This window comes from Cygnus olor, chromosome 3 (assembly GCF_009769625.2).
Source record: "Cygnus olor isolate bCygOlo1 chromosome 3, bCygOlo1.pri.v2, whole genome shotgun sequence".
Classification (NCBI taxonomy): domain Eukaryota; kingdom Metazoa; phylum Chordata; class Aves; order Anseriformes; family Anatidae; genus Cygnus; species Cygnus olor.
This window is the reverse complement of record NC_049171.1, coordinates 55,959,383-55,976,277: the sequence shown is the minus strand read 5'-3', so window position 1 is coordinate 55,976,277 and position 16,895 is coordinate 55,959,383. Positions and strand designations below refer to the sequence as shown.

The 16,895-nt window shown below is 37.1% G+C and overlaps 1 protein-coding gene across 1 annotated transcript in view; it reads right to left on the bottom strand.

Annotated features, from left to right (window-relative positions):
- The window catches only part of NKAIN2 (sodium/potassium transporting ATPase interacting 2), a 505,527-nt gene that overhangs the window by 64,367 nt on the left and 424,265 nt on the right, over positions 1-16,895 (bottom strand). The window contains 2 exon segments of the mRNA XM_040551252.1: positions 10,743-10,881; positions 10,884-10,941. Coding sequence (XP_040407186.1) covers positions 10,743-10,881; positions 10,884-10,941 — 197 coding nt within the window.

Sequence of the window (16,895 nt, the reverse complement as noted above, 5' to 3'; positions counted from 1 at the left end):
CAACTCTTTATCCACTGAATGGTCCACCCATCAAATCCACATCTCTCTAATTAGGAGACCAGGATGTCGTGTGGGACCATGTCAAAGGCCTTACAGAAGTCCAGGTAGATGACATCAGTCAGCCTTCCCTTGTAAACTGACACAATCACTCTGTCGTAGAAGGCCACCAGATTGGTCAGGCATGATTTACCCTTGGTGAAGCCATGCTGGCTGTCTCAGATCACCTCTCTGTCTTGCATGTGCCTTGACATTGCTTTCAGGAGGATCTTTTCCATGACCTTGCTAGGCACAGAGGTGAGGCTTACCAGTCTGTAGTTCTCCATATCCTCCTTTCTACCCTTTTTAAAAATGGGAGTGATGTTTCCCTTTTTCCAGTCACCAGACCTGTATTACAGTCTAGTGACTAAAATAATATATAATAATAATAATATAATTGACTTGTACTATAGAAATTTAGTATTGTTAAGCAGCACCATCAATACAGGTTCAGTTGTAGTTGCTGTAAGTTACACAGCTTACATTATTTGTCTTTGGAGAATTTAAGAAAGCAGATTTTCTGAATTGTGTCACTGTTACCAGAAATGTCATGACTAAAGCTGCACAATGTATACTTTTACATTTTCTTAGATAAATCTATGTTTTTATGTGCTCAGCTCATCTTTTGCACAGGAAGCTGTGCTAACAGCACACAAAAATGAAACATGAAGTATATTACATGAAGTAGACTATATAGATTTCAATTCATATTTGAAAGCCTTGCCTGGAAACCAAGCAAAGGTTTGGATTTTTATGCCTTTTTTTTTTTTTTTTTTTTTTTGGTAAATAACTTATTTTCCATAACCAAGTGAAGAGGTTGTCTGTGTTTTTATTGGTCCTTCTCTTATATTCAGAAAAGATTCCCTTAAATCATGAATTGAGGCCTCTTGGTTCCAGAACTGGAGGTTCTTTATGGAATCTGGAGCAAAATGGTGAAATAATAGCTTTCACATATGTGTATGTATACAAGGCAGTACTATAATGTCGACAGGAATACTGAACAGAGTGATGCTGGGGTATATCTGCACCATGGCTGTTTTTATATTGTTGAGGAGCAGCGTTCTTGTGTGTATCGTGGCAATAGAATCAGCTCAGGAAAGAGGCTGGTGAATCCAGCGCTTGACTATGAGTTTTCACTATGAAGAGGGATTCCTTTTTAATTACTTAGGATCACAGAAGCTTGTGCAATTTATTCTTATTGTTATTCAGCTTAATATTATTCTTACATCTAAAGCAGGTATAATTTGGTTTCTCCATCACGCAAACCCACTTGTAGAGAATACCCACAGAAAGAAAATGGATTAGGCTTTTTGTCCAGAAGGTCTTCAAAACATGAAAAACCCAAAGAATCTCACCAAAACCAGGTGAAAGGACCCCATTTCAAGGCTTTTGAGTTGTGCATAGCTGGAAGGAGTTCACTTGAAGCTTGTTCGCTAAGACAGTGTCATAAAATCAGTGACAGGACTGTGCTAGTACAGGAACTGAGGAATAATTTAAATCCCAGCTGTGGAAGGAAGCAAATCAGTAAGCTAGCATCACCAGGTAGCACAGTACTACTGGCATCACATAGCCTCAGGACAGCCATGAGGCGCTGAACGTGGGGAACCATAATCACATTGTTGTATCATATAACTATTTATCCCTACAGGGTCAGACAGAATTGGAGTCCCCTGTGTGACGGAATACATATGAGATGGTCAAAACAAATTCTCAGGAAACTTCCCTCAGGCCTCATAGTAATGAGTATAATGTTTCAGTTCCTGGTTATCTCAACTCTGATCCCCACCCACCAGATCACATTCAAAATTTCCTTTGCTCATGTGAAGGGATTTGTGAGAGGCAGAACTTCTTCTTCTAGTCTCAGCTCATTCTGATATTGTTGCCTTTCATTCAGTCAGGGAAATGAACATCTCAGAGAAAACCTTGTGTGCACTGGTCAGGTAACTCTATTTAAAACTGACTTCTCTCCACTGAGTTGGAGCAAACTTGTTTTCAGACAATTATTATACAATGTAGCTTTATGTGAGCCCAGTTCATTAAGAAGGAAAGCTTTTAGGGAAATAAATGAGTGCAATTCCACTTACAAAGCTCCCTGCTCATTAAAAATCAGTTTATGCTTTGATGTGTACAATTCAGTTTTCTGCAAGGATTGGTGAAGAAATGCAGGTGAAAGCTGATAGAAGAAACAACAGACAACGTGTATAAGCATAAAGATGTCTCTCACTGTAATCCTTCAAAACACTAATGACATGCAGTCTAACATTATTGTCAAACAGAGAAACAGCAATATACTCTGCTCTGAGGCAATGTCAAAGATGCCTGAACCTCATGTTGCTCCTCAGCTAACACAATGCGACAGTGTTATTAAATTAGCACTTTACAATGATTCGTACCCTCTTCCCATTGTGCTGATTTTGCCCAGTCCTGTAGTGAAAAAACAGTCTTTTTCAAGTACCAATCTATATCACTAAGAATCACATTTCCTTCAATCATTGTGCTGCCCTAGAAAGGAACTCCACCTTAATTAAATAATGCCATTTTTTTTCCCTATTAGGTTCAAAGAGTTAAAAATTGATTACATGAGCTCTTGTCTCCTTTCTCACCTATAAATACTCTTACCACTACACTAGTGCAGGAGGAGGCAGCCAATGCACAAGGTATGTGCATGACTGTGTGTGTGTGTGCAGAAGAGGTGGAGGTTGCTGTCAAAAGGGAGGTGGGGGAACAAAATTAACAAGGATAAATCTGAGTGAGGGCTTTTGTGTACAAGATGTACTTCCTGCACAACTGAAAAGCTTTGTGTTGGCTAAAAAGGAAAAAGGCATCAAGTTTATTACTGCAAATAGATGTAATATATGGCACTCATGATCAGCATAAAGGAACTGAGGACAGGGAAATTAATAGTCCAGTATTAATTTGCTGCTAAGGATATCTCATATATATATGTATATTAGGATATCACATTATACATATTTTGAGCACAAAAACAGGATATTGGGATATGCTGCTTAATTAACAGAATCCAAAGCCTATATCAAGCAGAGACACTTCCTAAAAGATGAATATTATCCATCTGAACTCAGTTGAAGACCTTTAATACAGTAGCAGCTCTCAAATCATTTGTGGTCTTTGTATCTCTGACAAAAGGACTTGGCCATTTACTTTTCAACATTTCAACCTGGACAATCCAGAGACGTCTAATGTTTTGTTTGATTCCACCCATGAATATTTTGGGACCCACAGAAACACCCTCTTGGTCTTTGCCTCATTTCTAATGGCATCATAAGTTAGGCAGCTTTTATTTTTCATGCATTCCTATGACTCCCCCCACCTTCTCCTCTGCCTTCACTCTTTTGGCCCTGCTCCTGTAATGCAGTCAGTCCTGCTGATATACCTACATGCTTTACACACAGTGCTCATTTCTTTAGTCCTGCTCTGTCATTTGCTGGTGTCTCTGGAGGAACTGCTAGTCTTTTGATCTTCTCAGGTCTCATCAATATCTTCCCAAATAAAAAAAGGCAAAAAGAAAAGAGAATGTACTTTTTCCTACAGAACTCTCATTCTCCTTTCTTGCTTAGTGCTGTAATTTTACACACTGTTCCTTTAACCTCTGCTGTCCTGCTGACAACCTCCTGATCTCTTACTCACTAAGCCTCGCGTTGAGAGGAGCATTCTGCCTCTATTTACGAGGCATCACCTCCTTGTTCCCAACCAATACCTCAGTCTAGACTGAGCCTATCTGAAAAGCTACTGCAAAGATTATTTTCCACAGCTTGCTTTATCCTCCCATTTCTTCTCCTTTCTTCCAGTGAAATTCAATCACTCCATTCACTTTCAAGACTCTCTGCAGCTTGTCCCACCTAGCTTGTCCCCTCTCACTCGTTGTCTGAGTGAACCACTGATGAGCCACCAGCTTGCTGTCAACCAGCAGATAGATTTCAAACTTTCACGCTTTTCTTTTTTGCTGCATTTTAGGAGAATTTTCCACTAGATAATACACAGTTTACTCATTATTACAATTCATAACCCATTTTAGGGTTTTTCTGTCATGTCTACAAATTGCTGGCAATGGTCAAAGAGGAAATACATTAAAACTGCAGGCTAGTATTCCCTCTGTTTTCCTGTCTTTTTTTTTTTTTTTTTTTCCTACCTGTATGGGTTGGCTGGCTTGTCATGTACTTTGAATGTTGGTTCTTTTGGACAGGAACTGCTACACCTTTACTTTGCAATCATAGTGTCCTCAGCACTGCGGTGGACTTTTAAGTAATATATTATCAGTAATATATTTGAGTGTCTGGGTCTAAAGCACAAGGAGATAGATCAGAAATTCCCGTGAGAGTACACTATGATTCTCTGCTCTCATCTCTCCACAAGGGCATGAGACTATAATGTCACCTGTCCTATGTTAACATTAAGGATTTTAATAGTACCTTATTCTAATTACTCTTAATCCTTGAGAGAAACAGAATATTATAGATTCTGTGCTCTTCTAAGTGCTTAAATACATACATGGACCACCTTACTGTAATATTTGTTTACTTTGCAATGTTTGTGAAATTATCCTGGTAACAGCTTTCTGAGATATTTAGGAACTATTGTTTGTGTAGTACAGACAAGAATTGGCATGAGTCAAGCACCCTGCCAAAGGTCATACTGTAAGCCTGCAACAGAGCAGAGATTTTGAAGCTGGCAACCCAGCTGCTCAGCTTTATTGTTGCCTCTTAATAGCACAGTTATGCTTCATGATGTTTAAATCAATCTGACAGCATCATAGCTTGAAAGGTATTATGACGCAGACTTTACTGAATCCCATACAGTATACATTTCCTGTAACTAGTATGGAAGGTTAATTACAAATTAAAAATTTGAAAGCATGAAATAATAATTTTAATGATTGCATGAAGCATATACTCATATATAAATACAGGAAAAAACAAAAAGAAATTAAGACTAATGTACAGCACATAAATGTCAGTCGACAACATGACTATGAAAATGATCAATACCTTTGTGTAGCAGTTTACTTACAGTTTTATTTATTTGGTATGTAAGTTACCATCAATAATATAGATACAGTATGTAAGAAATGCTTTTTGCCCACTTGTTTTACTGGAATAATGTTACACACTTCATCTTTTAGAGGTCTATATAACTAAAAACTAAATTAGCTAAGGTGATGCCTTTGCATTAATCTTATTCCCATAACTCGGGCACTTAGTTCTACTAAAATCAATAGACTTGTGAGTGGGTAAGTGATGAATAAAGACAAGCATAATAAATACTTTATATCCTGAGTTGGCAAATAGATATGTAATTTTGTCACACTTATCTCCATGGCTGATCTTTTATTTGCATATTTTCAGAGTTTTGATCTACAAATGGATTTTAATTTGTCGACTTTTGCAAGAACAGCTTTGTGGGAGTGGGGGCAGGTCATGCATAATCAAAGAGTAAAACACAGGCAGAAGGAAGATGTAGAGAATCTGAGCTGTTTCTGTATGAAATGCAATTACCATTATTATAATTTCCTTGTACCACATAACGGCCTTACTGTGCTGGGTGCCATCCACATTTAGAGGCTTTTGAGAGATCTGACGGATCCCTATCTATGCAAATGGTACATTGTCTTATAAACTGAACATGACAAATTTAGGAATGCTTTCCTCACTGCAGCAGATGGTTTCACACAGAAGAAATTACTTTCTCAAGGACATTGTGGTAGACTTGGAAGCATAACCCACTGACCTGACACACAGCTCAGGTCCTGAACTGAAATGATTTCCATTTTCCGTACTAAGATGCATTCAATAAAAATCCAAATGAAGAAATTCTACATAGAATCTGTAGTTAGAATTAGATGTCGATGGTGTGGGCACCTCTGAGACTATAAGACTGAGACACTTTTATGTGACCAAAAAAGCATCATATGTCATTTATACGCAGAGCCTAGGCCTTCTTTCAGCACTGACATTACATGCTAAGGTCAGCAGTGGTGTACACCCCTCACTGTGTCCTCCCAGGCACTGCCTGCCTATGGTTTCTCTCCTTTGTTGCCTAGGGATCAGCGGGAACTTTAATTCAACCTCCACTCCATACATAGTATGCAGAATGTAACTCAAATTTCACTAACCAATATCAAGTCAAATCTCCATTAGAACCACTGATCTCATTCTTTACCTGGAACAATCATCTCCAGAGATCAGTAATTTAAGTATATCTATCTATTGTGGATGACCCAGGAGTCATGAAAATGAAATGGTTTCTCTGATGTAAGCAGTGAGAAACAATAACCATTAAGCACATAAGGACATTTTAATGTATGAGCATATGAGTATCCAAGCCATGCCATCACCAGACCAGTTCATTTCAGTAATACATAGGCATGAAGGACAGGCAGAGCTGTGGTCTTCACAGAGTGCATTGGACAGTCCACGTACTCAGATGTCACAGCACTGCAGATGAGGCACCCGTGGTAGAGAAGAGCAAAGTGTAGAATTTGGCCCAGTATGTGAGCACAGGCTGCAGCGACAGTTAGCTTTGTGCAGCAAAACAAATGAAATAGCTGTAGCTGAGATGATCCATTTTTTTGCCCATACATATGCACAGAATTAAAAAAAATAAAATGGCAAAATGCAATGACACCTCAGATAAGAAGATATTAACTTTACAGTCACATCTACGGTATTCACCAAAAATTGGAGAGGGAAAAAAAGCAGGGAGTCATTCAACAGAAATACTGTCCCCACATCCTTTTCCAGATCTCAGGGTTTCACATGAAAGAATAAATCTACCCTTAGCAGTTCTGCTCAGCCCAATACAGCTGCATGCTGCAGGTGGTGCCCTAAAAATACATTTGTTTATTTTGCATCACTGCAGGCTGCAAAGCTGCACTTAAGGATTAAATAGATTCCCCTTCCTCACTCTAGACCCCTCTCTCTCTTTTTAACTTGCTGGAAGAGGATGGTAAGATGTAGAGATAAACTGATTGCAATAAGGCTCATCTCAGTCTCAAAAGAATCAAATGGGAGGTATTACTATGGAGCACAAAAGGAAAGCTGACAAGCATAGTGTGTGGCACTGACATTTTGGTGGTGTGCCATTTCAGAGAACTCCCATGAAAACATCACAACAATTGAGTGAAAATCAGTGGAATTTTCTTCAAAATAAAATTCCATAGAACTGGGGACAAAATCAGTCAGTGGCTGAGCAAGAAGTAATGTTCTGAAATGGGAATGGCTACAACATGGGCATAATTGTGCATTATGTGGTTATTTTTTTTTTTTTATTTTTTTCATTTTCTGATAGAAGGATTGATTGATACTGCTGTACAGAGGCTATAGTCTCTGACCAGCACCACCTGATGCACTAAGTGCCTTGTGGCATGAAACAAAGGAAAGGTCATGGCTGCTTTACAGTCCCCATTATCACTGTGGGTTATTCCAGCCTGGCTTCACATACATGAATGCTAAATACCCAAATCAGGATAACCCTTGTTTTATCAGAGCATTTCCTTGCATATATGTGATCTCAAATATTTTTCCCCATTTGAAACTTTCTAAACAATGAACATTCAGCTAGTCAAAGCACAGAGTTCATCAACAACAATTTTCTGTTACTTCTTCAGTGTGTACTGAACTAGGAATTTTATCCAGTTGCTTGCTTATCCTGAGTAAAATCCACTCAGAAGAAGCTGCCAACACATCTGTGCATCATTGTGTCTGGCTCTCTTTAGTCAGGTAAGCATTATGCAATAAACACCACAACTCTTCATGCTGAGGACTCTTCTGACATTTGGGATCATTTAACCTTCCAGTTGTCTAAATTATTACTTTTTTTTTTTTTTTTTTTTTTTTTTTTAAGCAGTGAAAGAAATAAAATCCTCCAAAATTTCACTCTTAAAAAACTAAAATCTGTGCTGACTTGCGCAAAATTAGCAGCAGCATTTGTACCATTCACAATCTCATGCTTTTTGCTTCTACAATACATTCCTCTGGGGAGATAAGGTGTCTTGTAGACAATAAGTATTCTGCACCTCTTCAGAAGAGTCTCTGTCTGCAATCCTTGAAATATTCCATAGCCCACTTTAAGCCTCTCTTTTTATAAAGTATAAAAAGTTTTTGTTTTGGTTTGCTTTTGCTTTTGTTTGTTTGCTTTTATATATAGCTTTTATTTTAGCTGTTGTATTCTTTCCACTAAGCATATAGCAAATACCACATCTTTGTGGAGCCTAACCTTCTGTACCTGGATTCCACATGAGTTTACTAGCAGCTGTACAAAATACAAGCAGGGTAATGTTTTCAAAGGCTAATGTAAGTGGGCCTTAATGAACGTGAATTTCTTTGTAACTTTTACCTATAGGCAGTAGAAAACATCCTTAAAAACATGCTGCAATGCCACGTTTGTGAAGAAGCCAAGATCAACATTAGTTTGATCATTGTCACGAAAGCAAAAATAGAAAGCAAGTAACCAATTTGTAGGTTGCAATTCATAGGCTTACCGTTAAAGTGCAAGATCCACTTAAGTGCCCGTAAAAGAAAACTGAAAAGAAAGATTAATTTCTTTCTACTAACTGGAGATAAGTCTGATGTAATGTTTGGGTTTGTGAAAGCTAGTTTACTGAAAACCAAGCAAATTATGCTCCTCTAGCTTTGTGTCATATGTCACCACTCAGCACCAGGTAATTCCTCTGTTTCTCACCGTATTTTTTATGATTGTGACATTATGCTAACATTCCTCTTAGAAAAAAAATCCTGTGCCACAGTGAGAAATGTGAAAGTGATGTAAACACTAAAGGCACAAGCACCAGGTTTGGAAAATTGACCCATACTTTTACCGTGGTGCTCTTTATCCATGATACATTTACAGTAACATGAATGGAAATATAAAGTAGCTGTAGTTGGCTACAGTTACCAGGTTACTGGTGGTTTGTTATTCTGAACCATTCCCCTGTCTTGCTAAGACTGTCCTTATCTAGAAACACAGCTCTGTTTAGGCACAGACACACAAAAAACCGTGTTGCACCGAGAAGAGAATCAAGCTTGAAATACATATTCCTTGAGTTTCTTGTTCATGATAATTGCATACAAAGAAAAAACAAAACATAGAAAAATAAAGGTCTGGATATCTTCTTTGGAGTTCAGCTTGAGTGATAATAATTGCTTGTAAATAAAGTTGTAAATCTATAAAGCTATTTTAATCTATTTACTACACTTATTTCTTTGCACTTTTCTCTTTGTTGCATTTGCATCAGCTGTATCTTGTCAAAATTACAGTGAACTATCTGGAGAAGGTGCTGCTTTTATTGTACAGATCTGCCTAGTGCCTGCCTTACTAACTGCTTGGTAAGCAGTCTTTTGCTTTCCTACAATGGGGACAGCAGAAAAGCATGGAGGAGACCTGGGAGGTAGCTGGGCTTTTAGGTGAATCAGACAACAAGCTTTTACACGTGGAGCCCACACAGAGTTGTATTGACACAGAGATACATTTTCTGAACTCACCTGGCCATTTATACCTAGACTGGGGAATAGACATATAGAGAAGCTGCTAACTTTTTGGGTAGCTGACAACCACATCATATATTGGGGACTGTCCAGCTGCCTTACACTAACTTCTGGATACGGACAACCAATATCCTTTCTGCCTTTTTGCCAGTATGGTCCCTCCTTGGCAAAATATTGGAATCTTTTGACCAGAAGTTTATATGGTACGAGGCACGCACCAAATTTATATGTATAGTGACAGATTTATTTGCAGTCATTTATATATATATATTTCACTTGAGCAAAAACATGTAAGTATCACTAGGGCAAACAGAAAAATGCAGCTTGTCTTTCAATGCAATTAATTCAGTGTTTATGTCGCCTTTTTACCTTGCTGAAGTACAAAGGACAACACAAGGGAAATGACTAGTAAGGTTAAATATGCTTATATTATTATATATGGCTAATAAGAACCTACCAAATTCCCCGCAAACAAGCTGCAAGCTGTTTACGTTTTTCTCTCTCTTTTTTCTTTTTTTTCTTTTTTTTTCTTTTTTTTTTCTTTTTTTTTCTTTTTTTTTTTTTTCTTTTTTTTTTCCCCTGCACCTTGACACTGGGATACTTACTCTTTCTAAAAGATTTAAGACCACTGCTTTTGATTTTGATCAAGACAAGAAGTACATGTTTTCTTCTCTTGGGAAGAACCTTTCCATTCTCTTCAAGTGCATATTGGGTATATGGTTAAAAACAAATGGTCAGTTTTCCTGATTAAAGATGAAAATGTCATTTGACTGTCAGCTACGAGTCTTGTGATGGATTAGTGAATCGAGTTTTACTATTGAAAATTTTTCCTTCATTTTAGTTTTCTTTTATATTCAATTTGGCTTTCATGGGTATAACTTTAATTTATTATGTCATAACTATATCATATAAGTGCAATTTGAATGTAACCCGCTGTAGTAATGTGAGGCCATTGGTCAAATGAGTCCAGTAGGACAGGGTGCATCATGCCAGTCGTTCTTGCAGTGTTGAGGATGTACACTGGAGATTTTCATGTAAGATGGCCTTGAACTGGCTGAAATAAAACAGTGTCATAGCAAAACTTCTAACACTCAGAGCCAGGATTTGTAATCACTGTCACAGTGCTCTGCTATTCTGGTAGTAACATTCAACAAGAAGAAAGTTAGAAAAGACAATGGGAGTGAGGCTATCTATAAACACTTACTGGCAAGGAAGATCTGAAGAGAACTGTGAGCCACTTCTATGTAATGATACTCTAGAAAACACCCCGAGACAGTGATATAGCGATGATCCTCTGGTGCCCAGTCTGGAGCTGGAGTTACTGAAGTCACGGTGCAGCCCGGCCGTTCTCCATCCACCATGAACGATGCATTGAGATATTAAAAGTCAGAATGAGATCTGTTTCCTGCAAAACAACAGTGAAGAATGAATGCTCTGGATGGTACTGCTGGTATAAAATGCCTCAGCTAGAGATTCACAGCATGCATACAAGAAGCAAAGACCAGCAATAAAACTGCACTGTAACATGGAAAATTAGTTGAGCTTGCCTGCAGCAAGTGCAAGTAGCTGTACCTTGGCAGGCAGAATTGTTTTGGAGCAGAAGAATAATATCTGCAAGCCACAATCTGCTCCCAGACATTATACTTGCCTGGACCATACAGTCATTCTTGTTGCACTGCTATTCTTCTACAGAAACGACAAAGACTGATTGATGTGCACATTTCCACAGCAATCCTCCTGTGCTCATTTCCTAGAAAAATGGCCCCATATTTTGGTAGTGTGATCTACCAAACTGTACCAGAGTAGTCAGAATCTGAGACTTTACTAGGTGGAATCATAGACTTACTAGGTGTGAATCATAGACTTTACTCTGTCTGGATCATCTGCAAGGAGTTTTTTTCACATGGACTCTGCAAAGCAGAACATTGGTTGCTCGGCTGAAATAGTTAGAGAAGGTGCAGAAAAAGGATCCTTAAAACCATTTTGTAATCCTGTTTTCAGTCTTCTAACTTTGTAGGAATCTGTAAGGAAACAGCTAGTGTGCATTTCCTTGTCTAAAGATGCTCACTTGTTAAAAAAAAAAGGGGGGGGCAAAGAGGCCTGCAACCTTCAAGTCTCATGCAGCTGGTACAAGAGAGCTAGTGCAAGAGAGTAACAAGTCAGCCATGATTTTCCATTAAGATTACATTTATAAATACTTCATAAGGATCAATGAATGATTAATATACATCCTAAACAATACTATGGATATGACTTTCATAAATTATACTTGGGTTGCACATTACTTGAGGGTGCTATACATAGTTATAACAAACCTATGGACTTTGTGGCTTCTGTAATAGCCTACCAACTCTTTATAATTATTTATAAGTGTAACCTCATTGTAAAGTGTGACTATCGAGTCTGTGTGCACATGTGCTCGATCGTGGCAAAAAAAAAAAATACCTTTTAAGTAATGTCTTTGCACAGCCAAACTCTCCCCACACCTAACCTACATTTTTTTTGTCTGTTGATGACATTAATAATTAAGATTCTCATAATTTTTTTAAAACATAACTATTTAATTAGTTTTACCATGACAAATGGACAGAAGGCCATTCCGTAGCAGATATGCTGTGTCCATATTTCCCTCATTTCAAAAACAGTCATTTTTTCAATCTCACTTATTTTCCCTTTGTGGCACTAATTCAAGAAAAAGTAACTTCATCCAGAGAGGTTTTGGATAATGCCATGACTGGCACATCAATCAACCTGTGAATACACTTTACTCTGTAGTATTGCTGATTTGCTGATTTTTTTTTTTTTTTTTTTAATTTATGTTGCAGTTCTTATCTGTTTGCAATTTTTTACATTAAAAATTTATACATTAAAAAAAATAATTACTACCCTTCATAGCACACTCGCCAATCAGATGACAAGAAGGACCATAAATATTTTTGCAGTGAATAATTATCCTACGTTCTCACAACAGCATGAATCCAGCAAATAATAAACTGTGTGAGTAAATACGGGTGATTCATATAATTGAATGACATTGGAAGGTGAAGAAAAGCAACTGTGAACTTTAAAAATAAATGACCCCAAATTTTCCAGAAATTGGTATATTTACCTATAACTATAAGCTTCACACCCAAGAAAATTTTCCTTTCTCTGGGCCCCTCTCTAGCAAAGGTGCTAGTCTAGTGTTTACCAGATATTTCTTGGAAATGGGCATGTTTCCCCCCACACTCAAGCCAGAAGACTAGGTTTCTTTCTGGACTCAGTGCTGTTACAGCTACTTAGTAACACACTGACCTGTTCACCTGGTGTAAGAAGTTGAAGAATGGTATCTTTGGAGTACTTTGCTTAAGTAATAGATTTATTCCTGAATGACTAAAATCAAAATTCATCATGTTTTTGTCAGAAGACCTTAAGTCGTTTAGTTACCATGGAAAATTCTTAACCTCTAGTCTTTTATCGGAGCAAGCAGCATGAATGAATACGACTCATTGTCTGGCTCTTTTTTTTTTTTTTTATCATTTGCTATACCTTTAGAAGTATCATGATAAACTAAAAATATTTTACAAAGTGCAGACCAGGGATGAAAATGTATTCCTTGAAAAAGAAAGGGATAATTAGCTGTCAGGAACCAAGATTGTTATGTATCTGCCAGATGATGTAAAATGGATCAGGAAGAGCTAAACATAAAGATCAAAACTGGGCTCTGTGGTTAGAACATCATTCCTCTGAAGACAGCTATGTTTGCTTACAAACGGTTCAACAGTCCAAACTTTACAGGTTAAAAACAAAAGTGCATAGTAAATATAATTACACATTGAATATTTAATTACACATGTAAATAAACTTCAATACAAAGTCCAGCTTTCTTCCACCCCAGAATCTACCCCAAATGATTTTCTGAATAATCTGTTGTATTTAGAAATTCCCTTGTCCTCAAGTCATCTTTTGGCAGTTAAATTGAATGCCGTGATTTGGACTAAACAATATGTGTTTTGGTTCATGAATAGCCTTTTAGTGCTTATTAGTAATAAATTACAGGTCTTTATCGGATCTATCTTCTAATTTCTAACCTCTAAGCAACAGTAAAATGCTGTTATTTCATCTGCTCAGAAAGAGACCTGATACTCATCACAGAGTTATAGCACTTAATTCTTGATATTAGTAAAACAAATAAATAACTCAAACTGAAAGCAAGACTTCAAATCTTAAAGACATTGAATACCATGTTAAAAAAACTTTCAAGCAGTGTCACCATTACGTACTGAATTAATTAATAAACAAGGTCAATGTTAAAAAGCAAAACAATTAAGTGGAGTCAAAACCTGGTTCTGGTAACATCAGACATCATCCATGTCTCAGGGCAAAAATTAGCTCAAATAAAAATGTTAGTGAAGTCAGATTTTCACAAGCAAACACATGAGTTAGGCCCTGAAAATCCCTAACCCCAAAATATGTGGGATAAGAATAAATGCAGAAGGAGCCTATTCACTGCAATGTCAGCTGCTGCACAGTCAGATCTTCTCAGATATAAGCTGTTATGGGCTTTGATCTTGTCTATAACCTTCAAACCATGTCGCCCAGTATGCACGTATATTAGCAGAGCATTTACTGTTGTTTAGAAGTGAAGGTCACCCAGCCTACGAAAAAGTTTTACTTAGTGAGAAAATTGATAAGGACTTAAATCTCCTGGTAGAACTGTGTAAACCAGAGAGGATGATGTATCTATCATTAACATCCCTTATGCTGTAAAGATTTAGAACTATTCTCGGATAAATTCCTCTTGCTATTTACTTTGTTCACTTAGAATACAGTTTTAGTGGACATAGACAAAGTATACACTGGAAGCAGGGGATTTTTGTACTCTCCAGTGTATTTGCTGTCTGTTTTCTTTTCATCTGTGGCTCAAACAGCGTTCAGGGAATTGCAGCGAAATGGTCTAATAAGCCCTGAAGCTATGAAACTCAGCAAGAACTGTTGATACTCATTGGACATGCCAATATGGTGTTGTTCATAGTCTGTATGTCAAGGAAGATTCCATTATCCTAAATTCAACAAACAGCTGCTTCCTTTGAGGACACAGAAATACATCTGTATGAGCTTTATTGATGATCACCCTGATGCTTTTGTAAATCCTGCTGATATCGTAAAGCCTGTTAATGAAAATTGGTGCATTAAAGTAGATTTTGCTATTCTTCAAGGAGTAGAAATTCAGAGGAAAATATATTAGTAGGACATGCTTCCTGACACTCCTAAGATGGGTTGGTACTTGTAGCGGTCATGATCAGAACTGCTGGGTTAGACAAAGACTAGAGTTTGGAGGTCTCAGAGACTCTGATCTCAAAGATTAGAAACTGAGACATTTTCAAAATAAGTCTGTAATTTCATTTATGTTGGTTTGTAAAAAATGTTGAGCTCTGATGATTTGTGCCTGTGTTTAACAGATAATAACTTTTGCCTGAGTTAACTGCACAGTACATAACATTTGCTGACTGAGGACAGCTGATGACAGAACATGTCAGTACAAAACTTTGCAAGAGTTGCCAGAAATGAATATAACCTTCTTTTTATTAAGGAACACCAGGAGGCCAGCAGTGTTCAAAATAAAGATATCTCTGTGTGCATTATCACTACTACCAAATACAGTGCCAAGAGAAAAACGAGTCAACAGTGATTCAGGGTAATTCTCTGAAAACCATAAGATCTTGCAGGCTCAGGAAATTAAATTGTACTGACTTCAATGGCTGTAGCTTGCTGTGCCATGGGAAACAAGTTTCTTCTACTTTTCTAATCAGGAATTGCTGAAATGTGTGCAAACCTGTGAAGCTTCAGTACAAGTTTTGTCAAATACAACCATAAAACCATTTGTTTAATTTTCCAGACTCAAACTAGAAAGAACAGACTGCTTGGAGACTGAATGATCATATAAGATTTCAGTGATAAAAGATCAGGGTCTGAAAGCATCCGTAGTTCTGGATGCCTCAGATGCACAGAGGTCTCTATAGGCATTTATTTTATTATTTTGTTTTGTTTTGTTTTGTTTTGTTTTGTTTTATTTTATTTTATTTTATTTTATTTTATTTTATTTTATTTATTTTATTTTATTTTATTTCTGTTATCTCACTTTTCCACTAAAACTAGCTCCCATCAGGCAGTACCATTTTCTAATGCAAGCAGAACTTCCCCTGTTTAAAGAAAAAAACTAGAACTTTTCCCTTCCCTTCCCTTCACTGCCCTGCCCTGCCCTGCCCTGCCCTGCCCTGCCCTGCCCTGCCCTGCCCCTGCCCTGCCCTGCCCCTGCCCCTGCCCCTGCCCCTGCCCCTGCCCTTTCTCTTTTTCCCTTTTCCCTTTTCCTTTTTTTTTCCCTTTCTCTTTTTCATCCACAGTCGGTACACAGGAAATAATTATTTTATGATTGTGTAGAGAACACAGATACTAAAAGTACACAATCTTTTTATCCTATTGCATCTGAACTAATTTTATCTTCTCAGCTTTTTCTTACGTGTAACTCCTACTCTTCCATGTGAATGTTTTTTATTTTTTATTTTTTTTTATTTCATAATTTTTTTCAGTAACCTGGAATCCTGGATTTCAGTTTCCGCTAACAAAACAATTTTTGTACCAGCTTAATTCCAAACTGAATATGGAATTTCATTTACGTATATGAGATAGGATTTAGCCAGTATGAATACCCAACAGATTTACTTCTGAAGTTCATCCATGGAAAACAGCAGAAGTTTCCTGACTCTTAGCTGTTTTCAGTATTTTGTTAAAAATGCTCTAAATGTATCTTAAGCAACTTCCAGTGTACAGACAAAGATTTCAATGAATTTCAATGAATTTCAAAGAATTCAATGAATTTCAATAAGGATACCAACATAACAGAAAGGGATGACTGAGGTGTCCTGATTTTCTTGTCTAAAATGAAAGTAGTGTTACATTAACAAAATACCATAGTCCTCAAAAAGCATAGCTACTGAGATACAGGGATTAACATTGTAGCTTATTATTCCATTATATGAGCCCAATCCATAATCGTATGAAATTGGCAGAGCTGCAATCAGTATTATCTTAAGATCTTCATAGTTTTCTAGTATTGGAATATGTACATTGGCAAACCTAACGAATTTGATTTGCTTTGTTTCAATTCACTACAAATAAATTAAAAAAAAGAAAGAAAAAAGAAGAAAAGGAAGACACCTACTAAACTCTAGAATATTAATTTCTTCAGTTCAGTAACATCAATTTTTTTCATGAGCAGCTCTGTTCAGAAATTTTCTATCTATACAGATCTTCAGTTTAAAAATATCATTAACAGAAAGTAAAATCTTACAAGTTGTATGGCAAGTTTAAAATAATTTT